Below are 22,061 nucleotides of genomic sequence, written 5' to 3' on the forward strand. Positions count from 1 at the left end.
TTTTTACTGATCTGGGGGTGTTGTGGTGCTCGTTCTTCTGTGGAGACGAGGACTAGGTGATACTTGGTGTCGAGTAAAGTGAAGTGAAGTGAAAGACGCGGTGGCAAGATCGATGATAAGCTTTTGAATCGGTCTGAATTGCTGGAGATTGATTCGTCACACAAAGGAAGTCCGAGGTGATGGATAGATAATGCTGATATTGGCTAGACAGATAATTTGTGCTAGGGCAGCAAGAGATATAGAATGATCATAAGAGTATATATAGATAGGATCAATTTCGATCTCATGTTGCTGCACATTCACACTTTCAAACGTGTTTGCCGCCGGTGGAGGTGTCATCACCAGCATCAGATTTTGAGATTGATGCGGTTATCCGAAAAGTCCTCTCTGCCCAATCATCCAACCGAGATGACTAAAAAAGACACATTGCACACCATTGATCTCATCACACTGTAGCGCACCATAGCGAGCCCAACCTCGACGTGCAGATATGAGGACACAATGCATAAGCATCAAATACAAAAAGAAAAAAAGATGTACCCTATAATATGGACCGATCATCATCCCAGACATCCGAGTCGGTGAGTAACAAGGGGACATACATCCTCCAGAGCGCGGAGGAGACGTAACAAGTCTATATTGGTGTTCCTAAAATAGCAAGTCGACATAGGTAATCATCGCTCGCAGAGTGTTAAGCACCGTTCAATCCTATGATCCTCTGTCAAGAGGATCGGATCACAAGTGAAGAATCAAGAAAGAAAGAAAACAAAAAAGGACCTGGGTGTAAAGGAATAATATATCGGTCAACTAAGCGTATAATATTCCTTTACATCTAGATTCTTCTCGTACGAATTCTTTCCGATAAAAAGAAGTAGGAGGAAACACAAAAAGAGCATGTCCAGCGTCTGTGAAGTATTTACCTCGTGATAGTGGCCTAAGCCTCGAGGAAATAGCAAATGAACGCTGACTTTCCAGAAAGAAAGTGGGGTTGCTCTTCGCAATTGTAACGCCTTTCGCTATCACCGCAGAACAGGGTGAGAGCGAGATGATGGGTTACTGAGCGGGGATTGGGAGAAGCATGACTTGTTGTAGGAGCGGAAGTGATGGATGAGTAAAATGGGTCAGTGAGATGATGTGCGTTCTGGTTCGTTCATTATTGCTGCATGCAGAGGGTAGGAATGTACACTAGAGATAATAAAGGAGTCAGCTGAATTCCTTCAACAATTGATTCACGACAGATGACTCACAATGTGACATGATTTATCGATCTGTGGATAAAGCATTGAGTGATCAGCTGCTGGACATATATAAAAGCTCAGAATGCAGCTGCACTCACAGAACTCATGAGTCTCGTCAGACCTCTTGACGACTCCCTACAGGATGACGATGGTGTTAGCAAGAAGAGAGAAAGAAGCAGAAGCATGATCAACAATTTCGACAGCAGATGGAATGAATTTTGAATTTGACGAGCATTGACGCGTGAAAGCGGTATTTCACGGAGTTTTGTGCAGTGTTGCGTGGATGTGGCACTTTTGCACGGATCACTCACCTTCCAAGCTTCCTCAAAGTCAACCGGTAAAATGACGTATCGATTCTTCCTCACGGCTGTTCATGCAAATGGTTAGCTATCAACGTGAAGAGGTTCACTTTTGTCAGAGCTCACCTTGAAGACCCGCTGATTGACAGATGGACGCAATTTGAGCGGAACTCAATTGATCAGGTCGGGAGACGTCTGTACAACGCATCGTTGATTAGCACTATCACTGCAATCCCTAAAAAGTCAGAAGGGGTAACACTGACAATCTTCCAAATCAACATCAGGACCAAGGTTCATCTTGGAAGTAACAGTCTGGAAGATAAGTCTCCTTTCTCTTCGAGATGGTAAAGGCATCTCAATCTTTCTGTCTAATCGACCTGGACGAAGTAACGCCGGATCAAGAGTATCCGCTCGATTGGTAGCCATGATGACCTGTTACAACGTATCGATAGCGATCATCAGCTGAGCTCCGTGTGAGGGAGAATCAAGGCGCTATAATAACTGACCTTGACGGTAGTTTGTTGATCGAATCCATCCATCTGATTCAACAATTCCAACAAGATACGTTGCACTTCTCTATCTGACCCGGTTTGAGCATCGAAACGTTTCGTGGCGATTGCATCTACCTCATCGATAAAGATGATACAAGGGGAGTTTTCTCGGGCGAGTCGGAAGACATCTCGAACCATACGGGGACCCTGAAGATGGCAATGGACAGATGAGCGCATATTCTTTCGCATCATGGTGTACGGTCAGATGACACTCACTTCACCCAAGTATTTCTGTACAAACTCTGAACCGACCACTCGAATGAACGACGCAGACGTAGAATTGGCAACAGCCTTGACCAACATGGTCTTACCGGTACCTATGATCGACCAGACCATCAGCTTTGTGCACCAGGAGCTCCCCGGTTGTGACCTTGCAAGCTGGAAGTATTAGGACACATACCTGGTGGACCATACAGCAAGACACCTCTAGGAGGATCTATACCAATCTTCCTATACAAATCCATCTGAATCAAAGGCAATTCGACAGCCTCCCTGATCTCCTGCTTTTGACTATCCAATCCACCAATATCACTATACTTCACATCGGGTTTCTCATCCGCTCCTAACATCGCTATGGAAGAGTCCGCTTCGGGAGGTAAGATGTCCACTAGAGCGTTGGAATGTCGATGTAAAGCAACGGAAGAGGAGGGTTTGAGGAGTTCTCGATCGAGGGTGGAGAGGATTCGGACAACGTAGTTTGAGCCTAAGTTATGATGTTGGTTTGTCAGTACCCCGCATAATGGTCTGAGGTTCGAGTCGTAGATGATATTGTGATTGAGTCATATATCATCCTCATCTGTGGATGAACTTTCGAGAGAGACGTGAAGTGCAACTCACCAGTAGTAGACCCAACGATACCCCTCCTCTCATCGACAGGTTCCAAGAACTGTCCAATAACTAGCGGAACACTTTGGATCCTCTTTACTTCTTCCTGTGCTCGCAGAAGCTCTCTTCGGAGGTTCTGAGTCTCATCTCTGATATATTCCTACATCATATGGGACACACGCAATGTCAGCTATAGTGCTCTTTCGTCCAGGTAGACCGATCATCGCAATGTTTTGGCAGTCTCGCTTAATGGGGTGTTTGGACCAAAACGTACCTCTTGTAATTCCAAGAACTCTCTATGCCCCTCAAGCTTCTTCCAGGTACTATAAAGTTCCTCGTCGCTTGTGGGGAGCGAGTTGAGGAGAGCTTGTTTCTCGGAGATCTGAGATGGAAGGGTTGGGTCCTGTTTCGTTCAATGGTTCATGTCAGCTTGAACCACTCACTGAGTTGATGACAGTCAAGCTCACCTCGAGTTTGAGATCTATGCCTATTTCTTCCATCTTAGTGTACGTTGTCTGATGGCTGACTGTATATGAAGAGTTGAATAGTAAGATAGATGCAAGAGGAGATGTCAAGTTGAGAGTACAGACCAGCATCATCGATGACCGCCAACGCGTTCGTTGAACCCCACAGTCAGAACGGAGTTATGTTCAATCTCCGCGTGTCCAACACACTCACAACAACCAGAAAGTGCAGTATATACAAAACGAGAGAGTGATAGGCATGTTCTCCTTTCTGATACATACTTCATCTAGCATATCAGACACCAAGATTACTTTGGAGCAAAATGGGTAAGAGAAAGGCAGCCAAGAAGCCACAAGCCAAGAAGAAGGCGGAGCCATTGTGTACGTCTCTCTCCCTTTCAATAATAAATTAGCTAATAATCTTCCCCTGCTTCTGTAGCAAGCGTATTCAAATGTTTGTTCTGCAACCACGAGAAAGCAGTGACAGTGAAGATGTATGTTGACTTCTCTCATGTACATCCCAATCAGCTGTTCGGTATCTGGTCATGGCGTATGTCAGGCTGACACTCATTGTCGGGATGGTTTAGTGATAAACAATCAATGTTCGGTCATTTGACATGTAAAGTATGCGGTCAACGGTTCACCTCACCTATAAATTGTGAGTCGAGGATCAGCTTCCCCATCAGTCGGATCTTCACTCAAGCTGATACGAATCTTCGATGACAGCCTTGTCTGTACCTGTTGATGTGTATTGCGAGTAAGCTGAGAAGTCTTTGATTATGTGCAGACAAAGATTTAGCTGATTCATCCATGTATAGTTGGGTAGACGCATGTGAAGAAGTCAGGGCGAAACAACCTCCCAAGCAGAGGTGAGTCAACATCTCCCGATTACTCTGGTCGTGACGGTACCTCCTTAATGTCTACAATTTGTCGAATTAGATATCGATAATAACAATGACTGACATCTGCTCTCTCTACACAGACCTGTCAGAGCCCCCTCACCCCTAGCTCACGGCCGAGGTGGAGGCGTCTCATTCGACGTCGACAAACCGACGCAGGAGGTAGATGAAGATGCGGAAGGTGAAGAAGAAGAGTACGATACTCGTACGAAATCTACCAGACGAGAAGTAGATGAAGATGACGTGGATGAGGATGAGGATGATTTGGATGATGGTGGAAGACGAGAGAAGAGGAGGAGGGTGAGGGATGATTATGATGATGAAGATGATGAGGATTGATCTGATGTTGAGAGAGAGATATCTTGGAGTATGGGGGCTACCTGGGTGAGATGTGAGAGACAGAGAGATTCTTGTATTTGTATGTAAAGTATCATCATCATGACATGTCATTACACAGTTCAACAGCGAGAAGAAGTAGCACGATTACAACAAAGCAATATATAAGAACAGTGAAACAAAGGCATCATACCAGGAGACATCATAGTGCAGCGGACGATAGTGTTAATTGGAAGTACAAGTCCAAGTGTCATGTTTGCGTACTTTCCGACTCCAATTTTGGCTTCACACCCAACGTCTTGAACAAATTAGGCTGAGACTATCACCACTCAAACATGTCAGCTCACTCGAACTAATTAGATGGAAGATTTATCTCACAGGATCTTCAACCATCCCATAACCAGCTTCCGACAACTTCTGACCTTTTTCAACAGAGTCCAAGATCCCTAGGAGACATCAACCAGTATCAATTATAAGCTTGTCATCCCCGTCCAGCATGATGGCTTCAAACCGAAGAAGAAGAAGCTTACATTCAACTTTTACAACTTTCGCACGTCTACTTGCACCCCTCGTACCCTGTCCATCAATATGTTTTTGAGTCTTGGTTCCGGACAACCCGCCATTGGCTATTATATGTGTACAAGACGATGATTGAAGTGGTCTGTTGTTTCATCATATACCAAATCAGCTCGATCAAATCATCCTACCACATGTGTTTATATATGGTTGGCGCAGGCAGGGAAAGTATAAACCATGACATACGCCAATCTACCTCCATTACTTGATATCAGATGCTGCACCTGCAAATTCGATACTTTAGGTCCGGTCGATCCGTTCAGGTAGACCACGCAGCCTTTGAATATGTCCGTTTGCTACACATCCGACAAAGACTATATCAGTACCAATCCAGATCTCATCGAAGAGGACAGCGAAGATGGTGTTGATGGACGGATGGGATAAAATGAGAAGGTAAAAGTGTACACACCTTGACTCTCGCTTGATCGTTCATCTGCGCAGATCGGACTTGCCAATATGTCCATGAACCCTCGCTTCCACCTCCACGATTGGACTGTTGATGTCCCGTAGAGCTCGAGACGAAGTGATCGGTTCTATAATAGGATATTGTAATGATCATCAGTTTCAAGGTAGCGATGGTAATCCAGTACCCTCCCATAGTCGACATATCACAATATCACCCTCTTCGACTGCTAGTCTTGTATACAGAATGGTAGCTCACCTAGAGTACAAATCCGAGTTGGTAATAGGATTCACATCACTCCCTCTACTACTCAACATCCTCTGCGTCACCATCGATCTACTCTTCCTCGATAATTCCAAGCGTTGATCCTCTGTAGCTTTCCTTTTGATCTTCTCCTCGACATCTCTGGATCTCCACGCTGAGGTCGAAGGGGGAGCCTTTGACTTGCCTTTGACATCATTACGTTTAGATGATGAAGACGAGGAAGCGGTTGAAGACTTGATTGAGGAGGAGGGTCCAGATTCAGATTTGGGTTTTGTCGTCGATCCTTTTAAGCCCTTTGATTTGAGGTAGGACGAAGTGGGTGATGAGATGGGTATGATCTCCTGAGAGGAGGATGGTGAGAGTGGAGTGGGCATATCTCGTTTATATACATATGTGAGAACAATATAAAACGCAGGATATGAGTAAAGAGAAAGAGAAAGAGAGAAGGAAGGAAGGAGATGAAACACTGAGTTTTGACTTTTCCGGTTGACTCAACCGATCACTCTCTCGATCATCATTCGAAAACATTACAAGATGCCAGTGGACGCGACGCGTATAACTTGATGAGTGGCTTGTCCACCTATACCCATAGCATCTAAAGCAAATCGTCAATACATAAACTTCTCATATTCGTGTAGATTACATGGTCAAGTATTCCACCTCCCATCCACTAATCTCGCAAGACCCAGAAATCCCTTTCATGTACTAATCATCTCCCCCTCGCATCCCTTCCTAGACTCTCAAAAACATCCCACATAACCCTCAAACTCGTCATCAACCCATGACCCTCATTCCCCTTTACAATCAATTCCACATCACTCATAGACCTCTCCATCCACCTCATACTCTTCTCACTGATCTTATCGTCCAACGATCCATAAAAAACTTTGACTGCCCCCGTATAATCCGTATAACTAAACCCCCATTGCCTATTATCTCTATTTAATACTATCGATAAAAGGTCAGAGGTGGTTCCAGGTTCGCACTCTGCGTGAGAAGCTTGCGTTAGGGCCGTGGTGAATCCCTCTCCGGTGGGTGCGCTCGAAGATCCATAATCATAATCTGCGGAATCACTGGTCCCTTTAGAATCGGGCGAAGAAGAGGATGAAGTCGTATATGATTTAGCACGGAGCAGAGCCGATCGAGCGATAGGTGAAGTAACGAATCTTGAGTCAAGCGAATTGGACGACCTCAGATCGAACCCTTCACTGTGGTATATATCCAGCTCTTTCCTTACATCTTCGTCTTTACCTAGACCCAAGACGGAAGACGATCTAGCCTTGCTCTCTTGGGATATACTCATACTCATACTGAGTCTGGATGTTGGAGTTCGCAGGGAGCTGCTAGTTGACGTTGAAAGAGAGTTTTCGGAATCCTGTCGAAATTGAGAGGCGATTCTAGGATCTTTCGTAGGTGAAGCTGATCGTTTGATCCCACTCTGGCTCGATGGTACTGATGCTGGTCGGTCTTCATTCCTGGTATCGCTGGGTCTTCCAGGTATCAAGATCTTCTTGGAACTCCTCCTCATCAACCCAGGAGAAGTTTGCGGTCTCGTCAATTTCCCTGGCGAACCCAACCTTGAGTCTCGGGTAGATCTCAATATCGATGTCCTCCTTTCTCTAGATCTCCCCGGACTAATACCGTCTAATGGATCTTGCTCGTCCGCTTCCTCAGGTAATGGCGTATTGGTCCTGGAAGAATCACCGCTAGACACTGGTGCGCTCGCATTGTGAGATATCGGCTTATGTTTCAGCGGAGGCGGTTTACCAATAAGGTACGATTGTAATTTCCATTCTGCCGCTGTTGCCGATTTGATCACTGTCTTGGGAATGTACTTGAGCCATTTGTAGCCTACGTTATCACACCATCGCCCTTGTCAGTATCGTTTTTCGCCTACCAGATCTAGATGAGAGGGAAACACCTTACTCACCTCCATCGATATCTGCCCCGACCCACGGAGCCAGCAGATGGACCTTTCCCTTTATCCTCTCCTGCATCTTCAAAGCGGTCGCCATGGCATAAGGCGCCCCAGCAGAATGAGCCAATACCTGAAACTCCCTCACACCTAATTGATCCAACACCCTAATTACCACCTCAGCCCAGTCCAGCGGATTCCGTTTATCCGAAGGCACTTGATCGGTCTTTCCAAATCCCCATCTATCTATACATATCAATCTCAAATTGAAGGTCTTGGCAATATCGTCGAAGAGCGCTATCAAATACCTGACACACCCCAATCCTAGAAACACAATGACAGGCTTGCCAGATGGATTACCCACCTCTGCTAGGGAAACATGAAGTGGTTTCTCGGGATATGGTCTTGGTAAGGTGACTATCCTATTGAGATGGGTCGATCTGAGGTATACCGCGTAAGATAGATTCTGAGCTTCGGTCTCAGCCTGGGATTGAAGAGCGATGAGACTTGATTCAGGCATGCTCTTCCGTTTGGATAGCTTGTTATTCCCATTTCCTCCTCCCACCCTGGTGGGCGTCATAGGTCGAATGGAGGATCGTCTTTCAGAGGATATTTGGAAACTTATCCTTTTACTTGAACTTGGTGCGGAGGAGGTGGATGTTATAGTAGATGCTTTTTCCAGTTGTTCCAGTTGATCTAATAGGGCAGAAGTCATTTTCGCTTCTCGCGAGAGGGATTCGAGACTCTCATTCTCATTTTTACTCGCTTGGATAGGAGTGGATTGAGTGTTACTGGGTCGTTTCTGGGGAGCGTTGTGTGTACTTTGCGAGGTTCGTAATATCGGCTTGACATTAGGTAGACTGTTCGTACGCAATGGACCTGATTGCGTTGTGGATTGGAGGAAGGAAATCTTGCGGCTTCTAGCAAGATCATTTCCTGTGTCTTGTACGAGTGGAGATCGCTGAGGGGATGCGACACCATCGCCTGTGGTGATGTCTTTCCTTGGATCGTCATTGTGTATCGGTCTTCTAATCTCATCGTCGAGTTCTTTCGGTGTCTGACTGAGCACATCCATAGACTTGGGTCTTATACTAGCCAATCTAGGTCTAACCTCTTCTATTTCCTTCCTCGCCTTCTCTTTAACCGCATTCTCGGCGTTCGTCACTCCCGGCGAATGTTTTCTGATTATATCGTCTATGGACAATATCGGTGTAGTAGGCGTTCTGGCAGGTGTAGAAGGTGTGACTGGGGTAGTGGGTGTTGTAGGGCTAGGTAAAGGTATCAAAGCGATTTTCTCAATCTTACTCGTCGGAAAAGGTGTCGAGGCTGTCGATTTCGTGCTGACTTTTTCACTCCTGTTACTTGCTTTCCTTGTTCTTTCCGAACTCCTTCGTTCTCTCTGAGGCGGCTGGACCACCTGTAATCTCATGGACGTCGATCTATCCTTCTGACGATAGCTCTCCTCGTTCCACCATTCATCGTCTTCCCCACTTTTTCCTTCATCAGAATCGGTATCTATGCGGTAACTTCTTCTTCGATTGGCAGCTATCACCTGCGCTGCACTTGGTAAGTGCGATAGGTCGGATGAGGAGGGACCGAGAGCTTCAACGAGGGAATCTATCACTTCTGTTGAGACTGACCCTGCATTTGATCATCTATAGAATCAGCTCACTGAACGATGGGCGGACCAGGTATGAATACCACCAATGATATTGGAACTGGAGCTGGGGAATCGTCCTGCTTGACAATCTTGAAAATGGAGATAGTAGAGAAAGTGCTCACAGAACGGCTGTCCATACGGACTATTATCACTCTCACGTACATTCTTAACCCGCTCTTTCCCATTCCTCTCTGACCGCTTTCGATTCCTCTCAACCTCCTCGGCCCAACTTCTCGTCCTCTCTAAACTCTTCCTCCGCTTCAATCCCTTCTCGTGATCCCTCTGGTCGTCATCATCTATCCTGATTGACGGTAGACCATCCCCTTGTGAGGGGTGGGGTATCGTAAGGGAAGGTGGGTTGGAAAGGTGCGGTGAGGGTGTTCTAGGTGGAGTGGTGGTACTTTCCCTTGGGGCTGTTGAGCGAGTTGAAGGAGTGAGGGAGGTACGATGGGATGAGCCTGAGTGAGGGCGGTCGAGCTGAGTGGGACGTCGGGGAAAGGTTGTCATTGAGTCTTATGGTGAGTGTTGTCGGTGCCCTCGGGTAGCCGAACAAGATGTTGATGATTGTTCCTCGAGCTCGTAATATCTCTTCTTGCATTGAGCTGGGTGCTGATCTTACTGATGTATACACGTTTGTCGAGTTCCTGCGTAAATTTGATTATCCAGTTGCCATGCAGTTCTACTCTCCTTTATCACTCAGCGATAGCTTGTATGTGTACAACAGATCAAATGAGATCCCTTTGATCAGTGGTGCCAGTGACACAAAGATATAATTCCAGTATGTGTCGTATGATACTTTTCTAGCTTGATCACACAGTAAGCTATAAGTGGGGTACTAGTTGTAGTAGTCAGGTCAACGATGAGATCAGTCCTAGCCGTCAATACTTTCAAATGCACAAGATGAAAGAAATGGGTTATAGCACTTAGCAATGAGTACCGAGCACTGACCATATGAAATTGTTTCGGATATCCACTACTCCACTGTACAGAGTACACATGTGTATGATGGTGAGCACGGTCCCATCGTTTGGGTTCCTGACTTTGTACACTTTGATATCCGTGTGGTCCATGTGTTATAAGTTATCAATCCGAGCCGAGGCAGCCTTCCTTTGCGTGACTCGTATGTCATCTTCATACACAGCTTTGTTGACTTTGAGCCGTCTCAATCTCAACGCCGTAATGGGGAGCAATGATGCTCGACATGAGACATGAGCATCACCCAGCACGATCAAGTACGTCACGGACAGATCAAAGTAAGTGTTCACCCGAAGGACGCCGACCTCCACTCTACCTGACCACTCCAGATTGAGATATTCAAACAGGGATAAAAAATCGACCGAGCCTCAACACCTTCAACACATTCATGGCATTCTCGTTCCCTCACGATACCACCGTTTCACACTCTCACCAATCTCAAAGTCAGATGCCTCTCTAGATGTTCAGGAAGTTTGGCCATCGACCCCACCCGTCTGCGGCGCAGCTGGGCTATCACTGACCATACTGTCCGGGATTGTCTCGCCAGTTGCGGAGTGATGAGGGAATCTCTCACTCAGATAGCATCACCAAGAACCTTCTCATCATCTGCCATTATCCGGGAGAGTGGAATGTATAAGATCGTCCTTTCGACAAAGGATAGTATTGATACGCAGTACCAATCCTCTCCAAAGGTACCAAACGTGAACTCATCAGCCCAGCGAAGCATCCCTTTGCCCGATAATCTCACACTAACCGAAGATACCAAAGTCACACGTCACATGAAAAGGGAGATAATACAAAGGAATAGACCGACTGGGGATAACGATTAGATAATATTCCCATGGAAACTCCCTACCAATGCCCATGCGATCAATCCGAAGGTAAGGAGAAGCTATTCTGCGGATGGTCCAGAAATGATAAGGTGACTTGCTTTGTCCATCTTGAAAGTCGAAAGTCAATTATCTGCCTATAAATACCTTCATCAATTCTGTCCAAAACTCTTGTCATTCGATCTCTTTATTCCATCAACATCCACATATTCCATTGTCTACCTTGCCCAACAACAACAGAACCAACTTATCAACCAACCAAAATGAAATTCACGCTCGCTTTTGGTGTTATCACCCTTTTGGCTTCCACTGGTAAGTCCCGCCTGATCTTTTTCACCGTCTCTTGCACCTTGTTCAAGACTAATACCAACATGTGGCAGCCGTCAATGCCATCCCGGTCCCTATGACCTCCGAGACCCTGGCCCCTGCACCTACTACCGAGGAGGCCGCCGCTCCCACCACCTCATCGTCCGTTCCCGCAACCACCGAAGAGGCGGCAGCACCCACAAGCTCCACTCCCGTACCCGAAACCACCGAGGAGGCAGCTGTCCCAACCACATCTGCTACCATCGTACCCGTCGAGACCCCCGTCGAAGTCACCACACCAGGAACCACTTCCGCCGCCGCTGTACCCGCTACTACTCCCTCCACCCCTTCCTCTGGTAGCTCAGGCGGTGAATCAGGTGATAATGGCGGTACACCCGTCCCGTCCTCCACTCCCTCGGAAGGATGTGAGGGAGAAGGATGCGATACCGGTTCCAGTCCGGGATTCGAACTTCCATGCGACGAGTTCGGAAATATCATCGGTAGTATTGGTAGTGGCTCCACACCCAGCTCTGGCAGCGGATCCTCCCCGATTGGAGGAGGAGGTAAAGGGGGCTTCGGATTCGATTGCGACGAGTTCGGTAATCCTATCAGCGGTAGTGGTTCTTCGCCAAGTGGTGGCTCTTCCTCAAGTGGCAGCTCCTTTCCAAGCGGCGGTAAAGGTGGCTTTGGTGGGGATTGCGATGAATTTGGAAACCCCATCAGTTCTGGATCGGGTGAAACAGGCTCATCCTCTTCACCTACCACTCCTCAAGAAGGATCTACTCCTCCTGCTGGAAATGGCGAGGAGGAAGGTTAAGTATCTCCCTCTTCTTCTTACACGTTCTAGATACTGTACATAGATTGTCAGTATATCCATACCCGTGTATACATGCCTTGCTCGTTTTTCTTCCGGACAATCAGATGATATCACCCTGCGTTACCGTATGGTATAATCCTTCATGTTAGTAGTATCAGTACCTTCTCGGACATTATGCACCTCTTTGCTTATTCAGATCATGATGGGCCTAGGGCTGAAGTTGGCTGTCGGATCTATATTTCGTCCAGTCCATCTCCAACGTATGCTTAGAAATTTTTGAACAATTCAAACCGTGTCGCAGTGTGCACAGGGACAAGGACACAAGGAGGTGCGGAAGCAAATTGAATTCGCTCTTCTCCGACTGGCCGGTCCGGTGGAGGTGGAGGGAGGTGTCAAACATCCACATTTTGCATCAAAGTTACGATCGCATCATAGGTTTCCTGTTCTCTTCTGCATCTCTCGACAATTGTGATTATTCATCTATAGATATCTCGTACCTCCGCTGTACATATATAGACCACCCATCAGATCATATCGTAGATCTCTGTAAAATAGGTCTCCTACCACTGTTCGTCTTTTCGTGACTCGAATTTTTGGATTTTTCGTGTGAATAAACAAGCCCCGCATCCGATCGATCAACATTGTGTATGAAATTGGGATACAACGCTACGATCCGACCGCGTCGATAACCTTGTGAATATCTCCGATTGACTTTTACCGGCCAGCCAGCATGAGTGGGCGGCAGCAACTTTCGATACCGAAGGTAAATCAGAGCAGAATCAACACTCCCTCGACATCTACAGCTGAGGACGGGCCGGAATCAACCACACCGACGCTCAACCCCCCTTCTGATCCTGCGACCATACCCGATGATAAGGTCGAAGACCAGCAACAACAACAACGACAGGAGGATACTCAGATACAGATACGTAAGAGGGATTTCGGATTCATACCTATACCCAAAAATAGAAGACATGATCCCCATAAGAAGCTGGATGAGGAATTTGGGTTTACTTGGAAGATGAATTTGGTATTTGCTTTTGCTGCTGTAAGTGCGACGCTTACATTCGGGATGAGAATGACAGAAGGATGCTGATCTGATTATCTGTTTCATCTGCATTTGGCGTCGATATAGACTGTATCAGTCATGAACCTGTATTATATCCAACCAATGTTGGTAGCGTGAGTCACCCTTTCTCCATCTCAAATCCAAGCTTGACTTATGCTCATAATCCTCGCAGAATCGCTACGGATTTCTCAGTCTCTCACTCTCGTATATCTTCAATCCCCACTCTCGTTCAAGGAGGCTACGGTGTCGGTATAATATTCATTTCTCCCCTTGGCGACCTGGTCCGACGTCGACAACTGGTCTTACTCCTAATCACACTCACCACGATCCTATCCATCGGACTAGCCCTCGCACCCTCCGTGGCTGTCCTCGAGGGAATATCATTCATCGTGGGAATGTTGACTGTCACTCCCCAGATCTGTATACCGTGGACGGCAGATCTGGCTCCTGCGAACAAGCGGGCGACAGCTATGAGTATAACTTTATCGGGATTGATTTTTGGTCTGGTCATGGGCAGGGTTTTGGGTGGGATCCTGAGTAATTTCGCTAGTTGGAGGGATACTTATTGGTTGGCTGTGGGATTACAAGGGTGTGAGTCAAATTTATGCATGCAAATACCCCTAAATTGAGACTGATCCGGTGGGTGTGGTAGGTATGGCCGTCATTCTGTATTTCAGTCTGCCCGATACGCCTGATAAGAAGATCGGTTTGTCGTATTTTGGCGTGGTAAGTCACGGGCAACTCAGCTACGAAAATTCCTTGCTAATCTGGTTGAACAATGTTAGCTTTGGTCAATGGCCAAATTCTTCACAATGTATCCTACGCTTGTTCAGGCTTGCTTGGTATCGTTATTCTCCAGTGCAGTATTTGCAGGATTGTGAGTGTACGATCCTCCCACCAAGTACACATGGCTAAATGTGTTCTCTTTACACCTGTAGTTGGACATCATTGACATTCGTCCTCAATAATTCACCATATCAGTAAGTAATGCCTTTCTTTCTTGAGATTCTACCGATATGCTAACTTTCCAACAGCTACAACTCCTTCGAGATAGGACTGTTCGGTCTCCTCGGACTGATCGGAGCGATCCTCGCACCTCAGTGGGGAAGACTGGTAGATCGAACGCACCCGTACCTAGGTCAAATTACCGGGATATCCATCAACCTCATATCGATGATCGTCGCCTTGGTCGGGGCAGATAAGAACATCGCGGCGGTCTGCATATCGATCATAGGGTATGATATGGGCCAGCAGTTGACCCAGGTATCGTCGAGCTACAGAATTGCTGGACTCGACCCGAAAGCCCGAGCGAGGTTGAATGGATGTAGTTTGTTGGCTGTTTTTGCCGGTCAGGTAAGCTTATTCATACATCCCTCACATCCTTGGTAATGGTGGTGAAAGCGGTTTGGCTGATTCTAGCGATGTGCGATTAGACATCTGGAACAGCCATCCTAACTCATATATACAATACGCACGGCTGGAATCCCACCGGCGGGACTGCCGTGGCGTTCATAGGTGCCGCGTTGGTCGTGCTTTTTGTGAGAGGTCCTCATGAGGTAGGATGGGTAGGATGGCATGGAGGTGGTCAGATACTCAGGAAGGAGAAGATCACTGATTTGAGTCCGGAGGCTATTACTGAGAAGTTGAGGGTGAAGAAGACCAAGGAGACGGAGACGAATGGTGAAGGGGGGACGGTACGGGGGGAACAGCAGGTCTGATGATCTTGAGTATGTTGTCACGGACAAGGAACTGGAGTAAATATGCGTATACACATATATAGTATAATCATAGAGTAGGATAGATCTTGTTAGAATTGACATTTACCACTGATATAAGTGACAACATTATTGTGTCGTTCAATACCCTTGTATCGCTACTACTGATGCACGGCGTCTGCTCGTGCTTGGTTTAAATATTATATATATGTACATCAAATCTGCCTGACCCACAAGGTCTATGTTACAACCTACATCTAATTCAGGTCATCAACCGTATGATGAAATCAATTACTCGAGCATTACCCCCGATTATCAGTGCTGTGGATCCGAGTTCTTTTCACCCTTCACACCCTTTTTCCTATCTTGGAAATCCCTTATGAAGTCCAATATCCTAGGTGCGACAGTGATGAATGCTCCAACGAACTGCGTGAAGCCTACGAACAGACCTGCAGATTTGAATGTCCCTCCACTGGCTGATATGAGAACTATGACAGAGCAAAACATCGTGAAGTCAGTACTCGGTCCCATCGTCAATGGAAGGATACAGATGCTCGAGGATCGAAGAAATACGGGGCAATTAAATTGGAATAGGGAACACATGACTTACCACCACAGATAACAGGTCCAATCAAACTAGGTATAGAAGTAACAGTCCACAACATCCCCAGCCGCATACCGAACTCCCTCGTGGGTGAGATCGCCCCAGTTGACGCAGCCACGAGCGTCACCCACGCACCACTCGCGAAACCGTACCCTACTAATCCCACTACGACCGCTCCGGCAGGTATGGGTGACGCGACCCAGAATGCCAGGATGGAAATCGAGCAGCCCAGGATGGAGGAGACGAAGACCGTCCAGATACCGAATTGGTCAGCGAGGATACCGGAGGTGGCTCGGCCGAAGAACGAGCCGACTTGGAGGATCGCGATGGAGTAGTCTGCTATGGGGCCTGTGATGTTGTTGGAGGATATGAGAGTGGGGGCATCGAAGTATGGTGAGAGCCAGCTACCAAGAAGGGTATAGAATTGTTAGTAACTTGACTCACACGAGCCTAGCATATTGCATTGAGGGAAAGGGTAGTTGCGCGAAGCAGTTTGAAGACGGTCGTGTACCCACTTCATCATCACCAGACATGAACCCAGGACCAAACACGTATATCTAGGTTCCAACCATGGTCCCTTGAGACTCTTGAGGGGCGGTGGCGATCGAGGAGGTAATCTGGCTTTGAGGAAGAACCACGCTGGGAACATCAAGACAGCGTTCATACCCGCTATAATCAACATTGCGTCTCTGAAGTCTGTACCATGAGCAGTCATTATCAGCACAGTATAACCGCAGAGAAGAGCGGAGCGTTTTGATTTGGGAATCAGAAACAGCCGACTCACTCAATTCATCGAACAGTCTTTTCAGAGCTATCGGATAGATGACCCCGGACAATCCACTCCCACAGACGACAATCCCAACAGCAGTGGATCGTTTCCTCATGAACCAGTGTCCTACTACTGCAGTCGAAGGGGAATATAGAATGGAGGCTGATACGCCGAAGAGAGCGTGAGCAAGGAGGAACTGGTAGTATAGCTTGCAGACTGATATCGCAAACACAGGTGATCAGCATAGATTGACACCAAATTCCTGATATAGGCGATGGAGCTTTGAGCAGAAAGGTGTGGACAATAGTGATAGAATTTGAAGATGGACGATAGTCACTCACATGCCATAGCTATCACAGCAGCTACACTCAAACTCGTTCCCACCATGATCAATATCCTCGCTCCGTGAGTATCGAAGAATCTCCCAGCTACGATCGATCCCGCGAAAGTGATAAAGGTTTGAAGACTTGCTATCCAGCTATATCATCGAAAACAGAGCCATACACCAAGTTAGCTCGTCAGCTCTTGATACTCGTAGGACCTGTAGAGATACTTACGCTACTTCCGACTGAGAGTATTCTTTCAGTTGGTGAGCGAGGTAATATACCTTGAGTTGACCGAAGACGGTAACTATCACATAGCGCAAATCAATCAGTCAGCTCGTTATCTGTACAATGCGAAAACCAATTTGATACATGGCATAACCAGAAGGGATGTCAAACTCACCAAATCCAAACACGCAAAAGAGCACAAAGAAAGCACTAGCAACGCATAACCAAGCGTCCTTTCCCCCCTCAGGGGGCGGTCCGACCTCATCGTCGTTCACCCCCATCTGCCTCTCCAAATCTGGATCTCTGGTCAACCTTCTCTCCAGTTCATCTGCATGTCCCAGCCCAGGTAGGGGTGGCGGGAAATTATCTAATCCGTCATTCCGCGTTGGAGGTCTGTGTAAGGGATCACTCTGGCCATGTTGAGCGTGAGTGTGGGAACGAGATAGGTGGAGATGTAATGGGAATGGATCGACTTCAGGACGGTGGTGCGAGTGGGCATGGGATTGGGATTGGGAGCGCGCTTTGCCTTTAGTTTGGTGGTTGGGCAGAAGTTTAGGTTGGACGGTATCTGTCGTCGAGGTAGAAGGATCGTCTTTCTCATCTATTATAGGCTCTTTGGTCGACATCCTGGGATAGTTATCTCGCTTCTTTCAAGCCAGAATGAGAATGACAATCAAGAGCAGTAAAGTTGTATCAATGATAAAGAGTGAAAGAGCTCAAGAGCCTGTGAATGACAATGATGATGTGAATATCAATAGATTGGTGAGATTGCACTTGACTTGGACAGACACACGAGAGAGACTTATCGTATCTACTAGTCAGTCAAAATTGGAAAACCCATACCCATCGCTTGAACTGGATAGACACGTTCGGCTATTCCATCCACGTTTGGAATAGGAATTAAGCATCTTATCTTGGTCCAACAGGCTATCACTCGACTGAGCAAGGAGATGTCGAGTGAAATTGGAAAAACAGAACGAATGGAGGATCATTTACCGAAATACGGCTATTCAGGGTGTGGATTTTTGTTTATCTTTTGGATTAATTGATCCGTTACGGCCGGAGGACGCCGCGTACGAGGAGATTATCCCGAGCTGGTTCCGGTGCGAGATTTGATCTATCCATAGGCAGACGATTTTGAGTTATACATATGTTCTGTACATGTATATAATTATACACATGTGGAAACCGTCATGCAACAAGCTGGCTGGGCCCGTTGCGACACTATACAACCAATGAAATGACCATCTATGCAGTGATTCAGTGGAATCGAATATCATCGTCCAGCGGGAGGAGAGACTGGCGGGAGGACCTGCCTTGATGGATGTAGACTGATCCTGTCAAACGCGAGATGCACAATTATTAGCGTTCTTTCCTGTTGTTCACACGCAATAGCCAAAGAGGAGCATAAAGAGAACCGCTCAGTGGGCATGTAGCCACTCAAAAAGTTGGGCTCCTATTTCCCCTTGATTTTCGTCCCCTCATCCAATTATCCAGGTATCATCCCATTCCGAACCCAGAGTTCGACCCCAACAATCACTGCCATGATAGACAGATGATCGAAAGGGTTATCCGCACATATCCTCATTTAAACCTTGTGAATCTCCCAAGGTATAGACTGTTTATTTCTTGTGCGATACTATTTGTACATCTCAAGTTCCCCATCCGTCTTTTAACCTGGAAGAAGGATAGATAGGCCTCGGAACTTATGATGTTCTTTCTTCCTCCCCGTGAAAGGATGAAAGAAAGATCGTATAGATGATCGCTCGGGCCTTTAATCGTTTTACCAATGAAACTTTGGGTTCAAAACGAATCATAACCGAGCAACTTCCCAGTCCTCTCTGATCGACATTTTCAGCTGACCAGAGAAAAATAGGGAAGTGTATGATAATGTACGTCCCGCCTTTACGCCCTTCTATCTTTATCTTCGATAAAAGGGAGAGAAAGAAACGCCTCGGGTTTGGAATTACAACCGCCCATCTTTTCAGATGAATTGGCTGGGGAGATAAGGACAATTTGGAAGAAGAGACGAATAGGGGAATCACACCTTTTACTAGAATACCATCATTGCGGCGATAATGATGAAATGTAATGTATGAAATCGATATCTCGAATGACTCACATGAAAAGGTAAGATTTCCAGACAGATGAGATCTTCGTCACTGCATCATGCTATCTTCGCTCCATCCCCTCGAATCATCGTAGCTTTGTTCCTGGCCTTGGCCGCCACCGTAGCCATATTGGTATCCTTCATTTGACATGTTATGCTGCTGCTGCTGCTGTTGTTGGCGAAGGTATTGTTCTTGCTCTTCCTGATGTATTCGGGCTTCTTCGATAGCTTGAGAATCTTGTATAACACCCCAGACAGACGCTTGGAACTGTGCTCGAAAGCGAAGTAGAATCATAAGCACATCTCGGTAATGGTGAGGCTGAGGTACAAATGAGAAGCTCCGTATGGAGGGTGGTGTGGTACTTACCAAAGTCAATACCAGTCCCATCCTCTTCTCCAGTGTTCTCAGTTCAGCTAGTAGAGCTTCATTCGGTGATTCAGCAGTGAGCTTGGCAAGGTTCGATGCCTGTATCGGAAGTACTTTCTTCTTAGCTGGCTGGTTAGGTGCACATAAGGGCATGAAGAGACCAGGCTAGCTACTCACCCGCTTTACTTTGTCGTTCAGCTTGGCAAATTCCCATAATACATCTTGTTCGAGCGTCGATAGGTGGTTGTTATTCGCGCTGCGATGTTGTCAGTATGATCAGATGTATGTCCACGCTGCTCTGCTCATAGCATCTGGAGCATCTGACTCACTATGGGTTTACAGTGTTGATGGACATGATGACGGTCCTCTTCGTTGATATATAATCACAGAACGGTATGAAGTCGACTTGTCGCTTCCTTCTGTGAACATTATTTATCTGTTTACCACCGGCGACATCAACGTGACTTTGAAACGCGATTCGGGCCATGTGCTATCCATGCGATTTAACTCAATATATGTTGTTGGGTTTATTATATTTTATCCCGCATCACCCGGTGGCGATCTTCGGTGGCCGAGTCGTGCCTGGAGAGTGGGTGTTTGCGGTGAGATTAGGACACTCTCTCACTACCACAATCGAGCCTTGTTGTTGTTTTTCGATTTTGTGTAATTTCAATCTGCATTGCGTATCCTTCATATCCTTTATCCTGTTTCCTTCTTTCATCTTCTCAAATAGCTATCCCCCCACATCTATCACCATCATCCATATTCTTACCAACTTGTCGTACATTCACTCATTTCATTCATCTTCATTTTGACGCAAACATAAAAGCTAGGTCAAAGCCGAGCCCGTCTTGTTCGGAATTTCTCGCCACTACACCTAATCGACCTATTCACATATAAAACCTTTCTTCATTCATCAATATTCTTTTTCTTTCCCATCGCAATCTACCTCATCGCCCTCGCCACCATGGCGTTCGAAGTCTTTACCAAGATGGCTTCCCCCTCGGCCCTCTTTCATCATCAATACGGCTACAACTCCACCTTACTCTCCACCATGACTCCTACTTCCCTCCATGCCCCATTCTACCATCTCACCGATCCCAAACACATCGCCATAGCTTCATCGAAAACCTTCAACCTCCTCTGTCCAATAGTGGTGTACTGGGTAGTATGTTCACTATGGCATCACCTGGATACAGCCAAATACCCCTATTTCGAGAAGAGACGTATACATGAATCACCAGAGGTTCTCGCCAGGAACAAAGTAACCTTTATGGATGTCATCAAAGCTGTATTCTTTCAGCATTGCATTCAGCTCGTCTTGGGCTGGATGTGGTTCGAAGATACCAATGTCATTTTGGAAAGAGAGTTCTATGCCGACCACATTGCCAAGATGTCATCGCTCGTTCCGTGGGTAGCGGACGGTACGTTACTTTTACTCGGTAGAAGAACTGGTGAACAGGTACTGTACAAGCACGGGGAGAAGCTGGTAGCGTGGATCTATTGGTGGGGTATCCCCCTTGTTCAGATGTATTTCGCATTGTGAGTTCCTTTTCCATTCATCCTTCACTGGTTCACCTCATCTCCATGGTTTAGTCTACGGGCAAGAGCTGATCGTGTCACGCGGATGACTTAGCTGGGTTACCGACACATGGCAATACTTCTGGCACCGAGCGATGCACAACAACAGATTCCTCTACCGACACTTCCACTCGCACCATCATCGTCTATACGTCCCTTTCGCTTTTGGCGCTCTGTACAACCACCCAGTCGAAGGTTTCATCTTGGACAGTTTAGGATCGGCCGTAGCTGAGAAAATGGCTCTCATGACCATGAGTCAGGCCACCCTGTTATTCACTATCTCAAGTATTAAGACTGCAGATGATCATTGTGGATATAAGTTGTGGTGGGACCCTTGTCAGCTATTATTCGCCAATAACGCGGATTATCATGATGTCCATCATCAGGCGTTTGGTATTAAGTCGAACTTCTCGCAACCTTACTTGTGAGTGTCAGACCCGTCACCTCATACTCTCGGACCCGTCACCTCATACTCTCGTACCCCGCCTTCACCGCAGATATCCCCACTACCATTGTCTCGTGCTCGTGCTGATTGCTGATGTCTTTACAGTACAAATTGGGACAAGATACTTGGTACCCAGATGTCACGAGAAGAAGCAGATAGCAAGACGAGGTGGAAGAAACTGGGACACGAATACGCCGAACACGATAAACACAATGTCATTTTGGAGAGTCGTGCGAAGAAAGTGGATTAGAAGAGCTTCGGGTCTGGACATTCATTCTTTTCGAGCCAGTATGAAAATTCGTTTTTTGATTATTTACCTTTTTACATACCATTTAATCAATCACTGTCATGTAGTGTAACCATTATTGCACATATCTCACTTCAGAGCTAGCTGACTTTCACGATGGAAAACGGCTTACTGACCATACTCAACACGATGCTTATGGAAGAGCTGTAGCTTGGCCGAATTACAAGACGAACAACCACAATCAA

At 46.6% G+C, this 22,061-nt stretch overlaps 9 protein-coding genes across 9 annotated transcripts; 4 read left to right on the forward strand and 5 right to left on the reverse strand.

The window, feature by feature from the left end:
• Nucleotides 1–1,153: 1,153 nt before the first annotated feature.
• On the reverse strand, nt 1,154–3,413 carry I302_104950 (26S protease regulatory subunit 6B; the record flags this gene model as incomplete). Its single annotated transcript, XM_065869965.1, has 11 exons — nt 1,154–1,185; nt 1,337–1,373; nt 1,550–1,605; nt 1,664–1,732; nt 1,801–1,969; nt 2,044–2,235; nt 2,305–2,405; nt 2,489–2,791; nt 2,926–3,073; nt 3,188–3,316; nt 3,381–3,413. 11 exons carry the CDS (start codon nt 3,411–3,413, stop codon nt 1,154–1,156), a joined length of 1,269 nt encoding a protein of 422 aa, XP_065726037.1.
• Nucleotides 3,414–3,700: 287 nt separating this feature from the next.
• Nucleotides 3,701–4,615, forward strand: I302_104951 (uncharacterized protein; the record flags this gene model as incomplete). The annotated part of the gene is made up of 6 exons (XM_019195553.1): nt 3,701–3,758; nt 3,817–3,871; nt 3,965–4,035; nt 4,104–4,134; nt 4,196–4,246; nt 4,360–4,615. 6 exons carry the CDS (start codon nt 3,701–3,703, stop codon nt 4,613–4,615), a joined length of 522 nt encoding a protein of 173 aa, XP_019042376.1.
• A 247-nt stretch (nt 4,616–4,862) lies between these two features.
• Nucleotides 4,863–6,229, reverse strand: I302_104952 (uncharacterized protein; the record flags this gene model as incomplete). Its single annotated transcript, XM_019195552.1, has 6 exons — nt 4,863–4,931; nt 4,991–5,058; nt 5,143–5,273; nt 5,375–5,484; nt 5,598–5,721; nt 5,850–6,229. 6 exons carry the CDS (start codon nt 6,227–6,229, stop codon nt 4,863–4,865), a joined length of 882 nt encoding a protein of 293 aa, XP_019042375.1.
• Nucleotides 6,230–6,564: 335 nt separating this feature from the next.
• I302_104953 (uncharacterized protein) lies at nt 6,565–9,937 on the reverse strand (the record flags this gene model as incomplete). The annotated part of the gene is made up of 3 exons (XM_019195551.1): nt 6,565–7,706; nt 7,786–9,411; nt 9,553–9,937. The coding sequence occupies 3 exons, from the start codon at nt 9,935–9,937 to the stop codon at nt 6,565–6,567; spliced, it is 3,153 nt and encodes a 1,050-aa protein (XP_019042374.1).
• Nucleotides 9,938–11,498: 1,561 nt separating this feature from the next.
• Nucleotides 11,499–12,358, forward strand: I302_104954 (uncharacterized protein; the record flags this gene model as incomplete). The annotated part of the gene is made up of 2 exons (XM_019195550.1): nt 11,499–11,547; nt 11,616–12,358. The coding sequence occupies 2 exons, from the start codon at nt 11,499–11,501 to the stop codon at nt 12,356–12,358; spliced, it is 792 nt and encodes a 263-aa protein (XP_019042373.1).
• Nucleotides 12,359–13,088: 730 nt separating this feature from the next.
• On the forward strand, nt 13,089–15,145 carry I302_104955 (uncharacterized protein; the record flags this gene model as incomplete). The annotated part of the gene is made up of 8 exons (XM_019195549.1): nt 13,089–13,406; nt 13,494–13,540; nt 13,600–14,018; nt 14,080–14,153; nt 14,213–14,304; nt 14,366–14,407; nt 14,462–14,780; nt 14,861–15,145. The coding sequence occupies 8 exons, from the start codon at nt 13,089–13,091 to the stop codon at nt 15,143–15,145; spliced, it is 1,596 nt and encodes a 531-aa protein (XP_019042372.1).
• Nucleotides 15,146–15,457: 312 nt separating this feature from the next.
• I302_104956 (uncharacterized protein) lies at nt 15,458–17,692 on the reverse strand (the record flags this gene model as incomplete). Its single annotated transcript, XM_019195548.1, has 7 exons — nt 15,458–15,630; nt 15,753–16,150; nt 16,262–16,442; nt 16,531–16,731; nt 16,857–16,993; nt 17,073–17,145; nt 17,242–17,692. 7 exons carry the CDS (start codon nt 17,690–17,692, stop codon nt 15,458–15,460), a joined length of 1,614 nt encoding a protein of 537 aa, XP_019042371.1.
• Nucleotides 17,693–19,225: 1,533 nt separating this feature from the next.
• I302_104957 (uncharacterized protein) lies at nt 19,226–19,898 on the reverse strand (the record flags this gene model as incomplete). The annotated part of the gene is made up of 4 exons (XM_019195547.1): nt 19,226–19,444; nt 19,544–19,642; nt 19,721–19,799; nt 19,873–19,898. The coding sequence occupies 4 exons, from the start codon at nt 19,896–19,898 to the stop codon at nt 19,226–19,228; spliced, it is 423 nt and encodes a 140-aa protein (XP_019042370.1).
• Nucleotides 19,899–20,510: 612 nt separating this feature from the next.
• On the forward strand, nt 20,511–21,819 carry I302_104958 (uncharacterized protein; the record flags this gene model as incomplete). The annotated part of the gene is made up of 3 exons (XM_019195546.1): nt 20,511–21,085; nt 21,180–21,548; nt 21,675–21,819. The coding sequence occupies 3 exons, from the start codon at nt 20,511–20,513 to the stop codon at nt 21,817–21,819; spliced, it is 1,089 nt and encodes a 362-aa protein (XP_019042369.1).
• Between the last annotated feature and the right edge of the window lie 242 nt (nt 21,820–22,061).

The sequence above is a fragment of the Kwoniella bestiolae genome, chromosome 3 (genome assembly GCF_000512585.2).
Source record: "Kwoniella bestiolae CBS 10118 chromosome 3, complete sequence".
Lineage (NCBI taxonomy): Eukaryota > Fungi > Basidiomycota > Tremellomycetes > Tremellales > Cryptococcaceae > Kwoniella > Kwoniella bestiolae.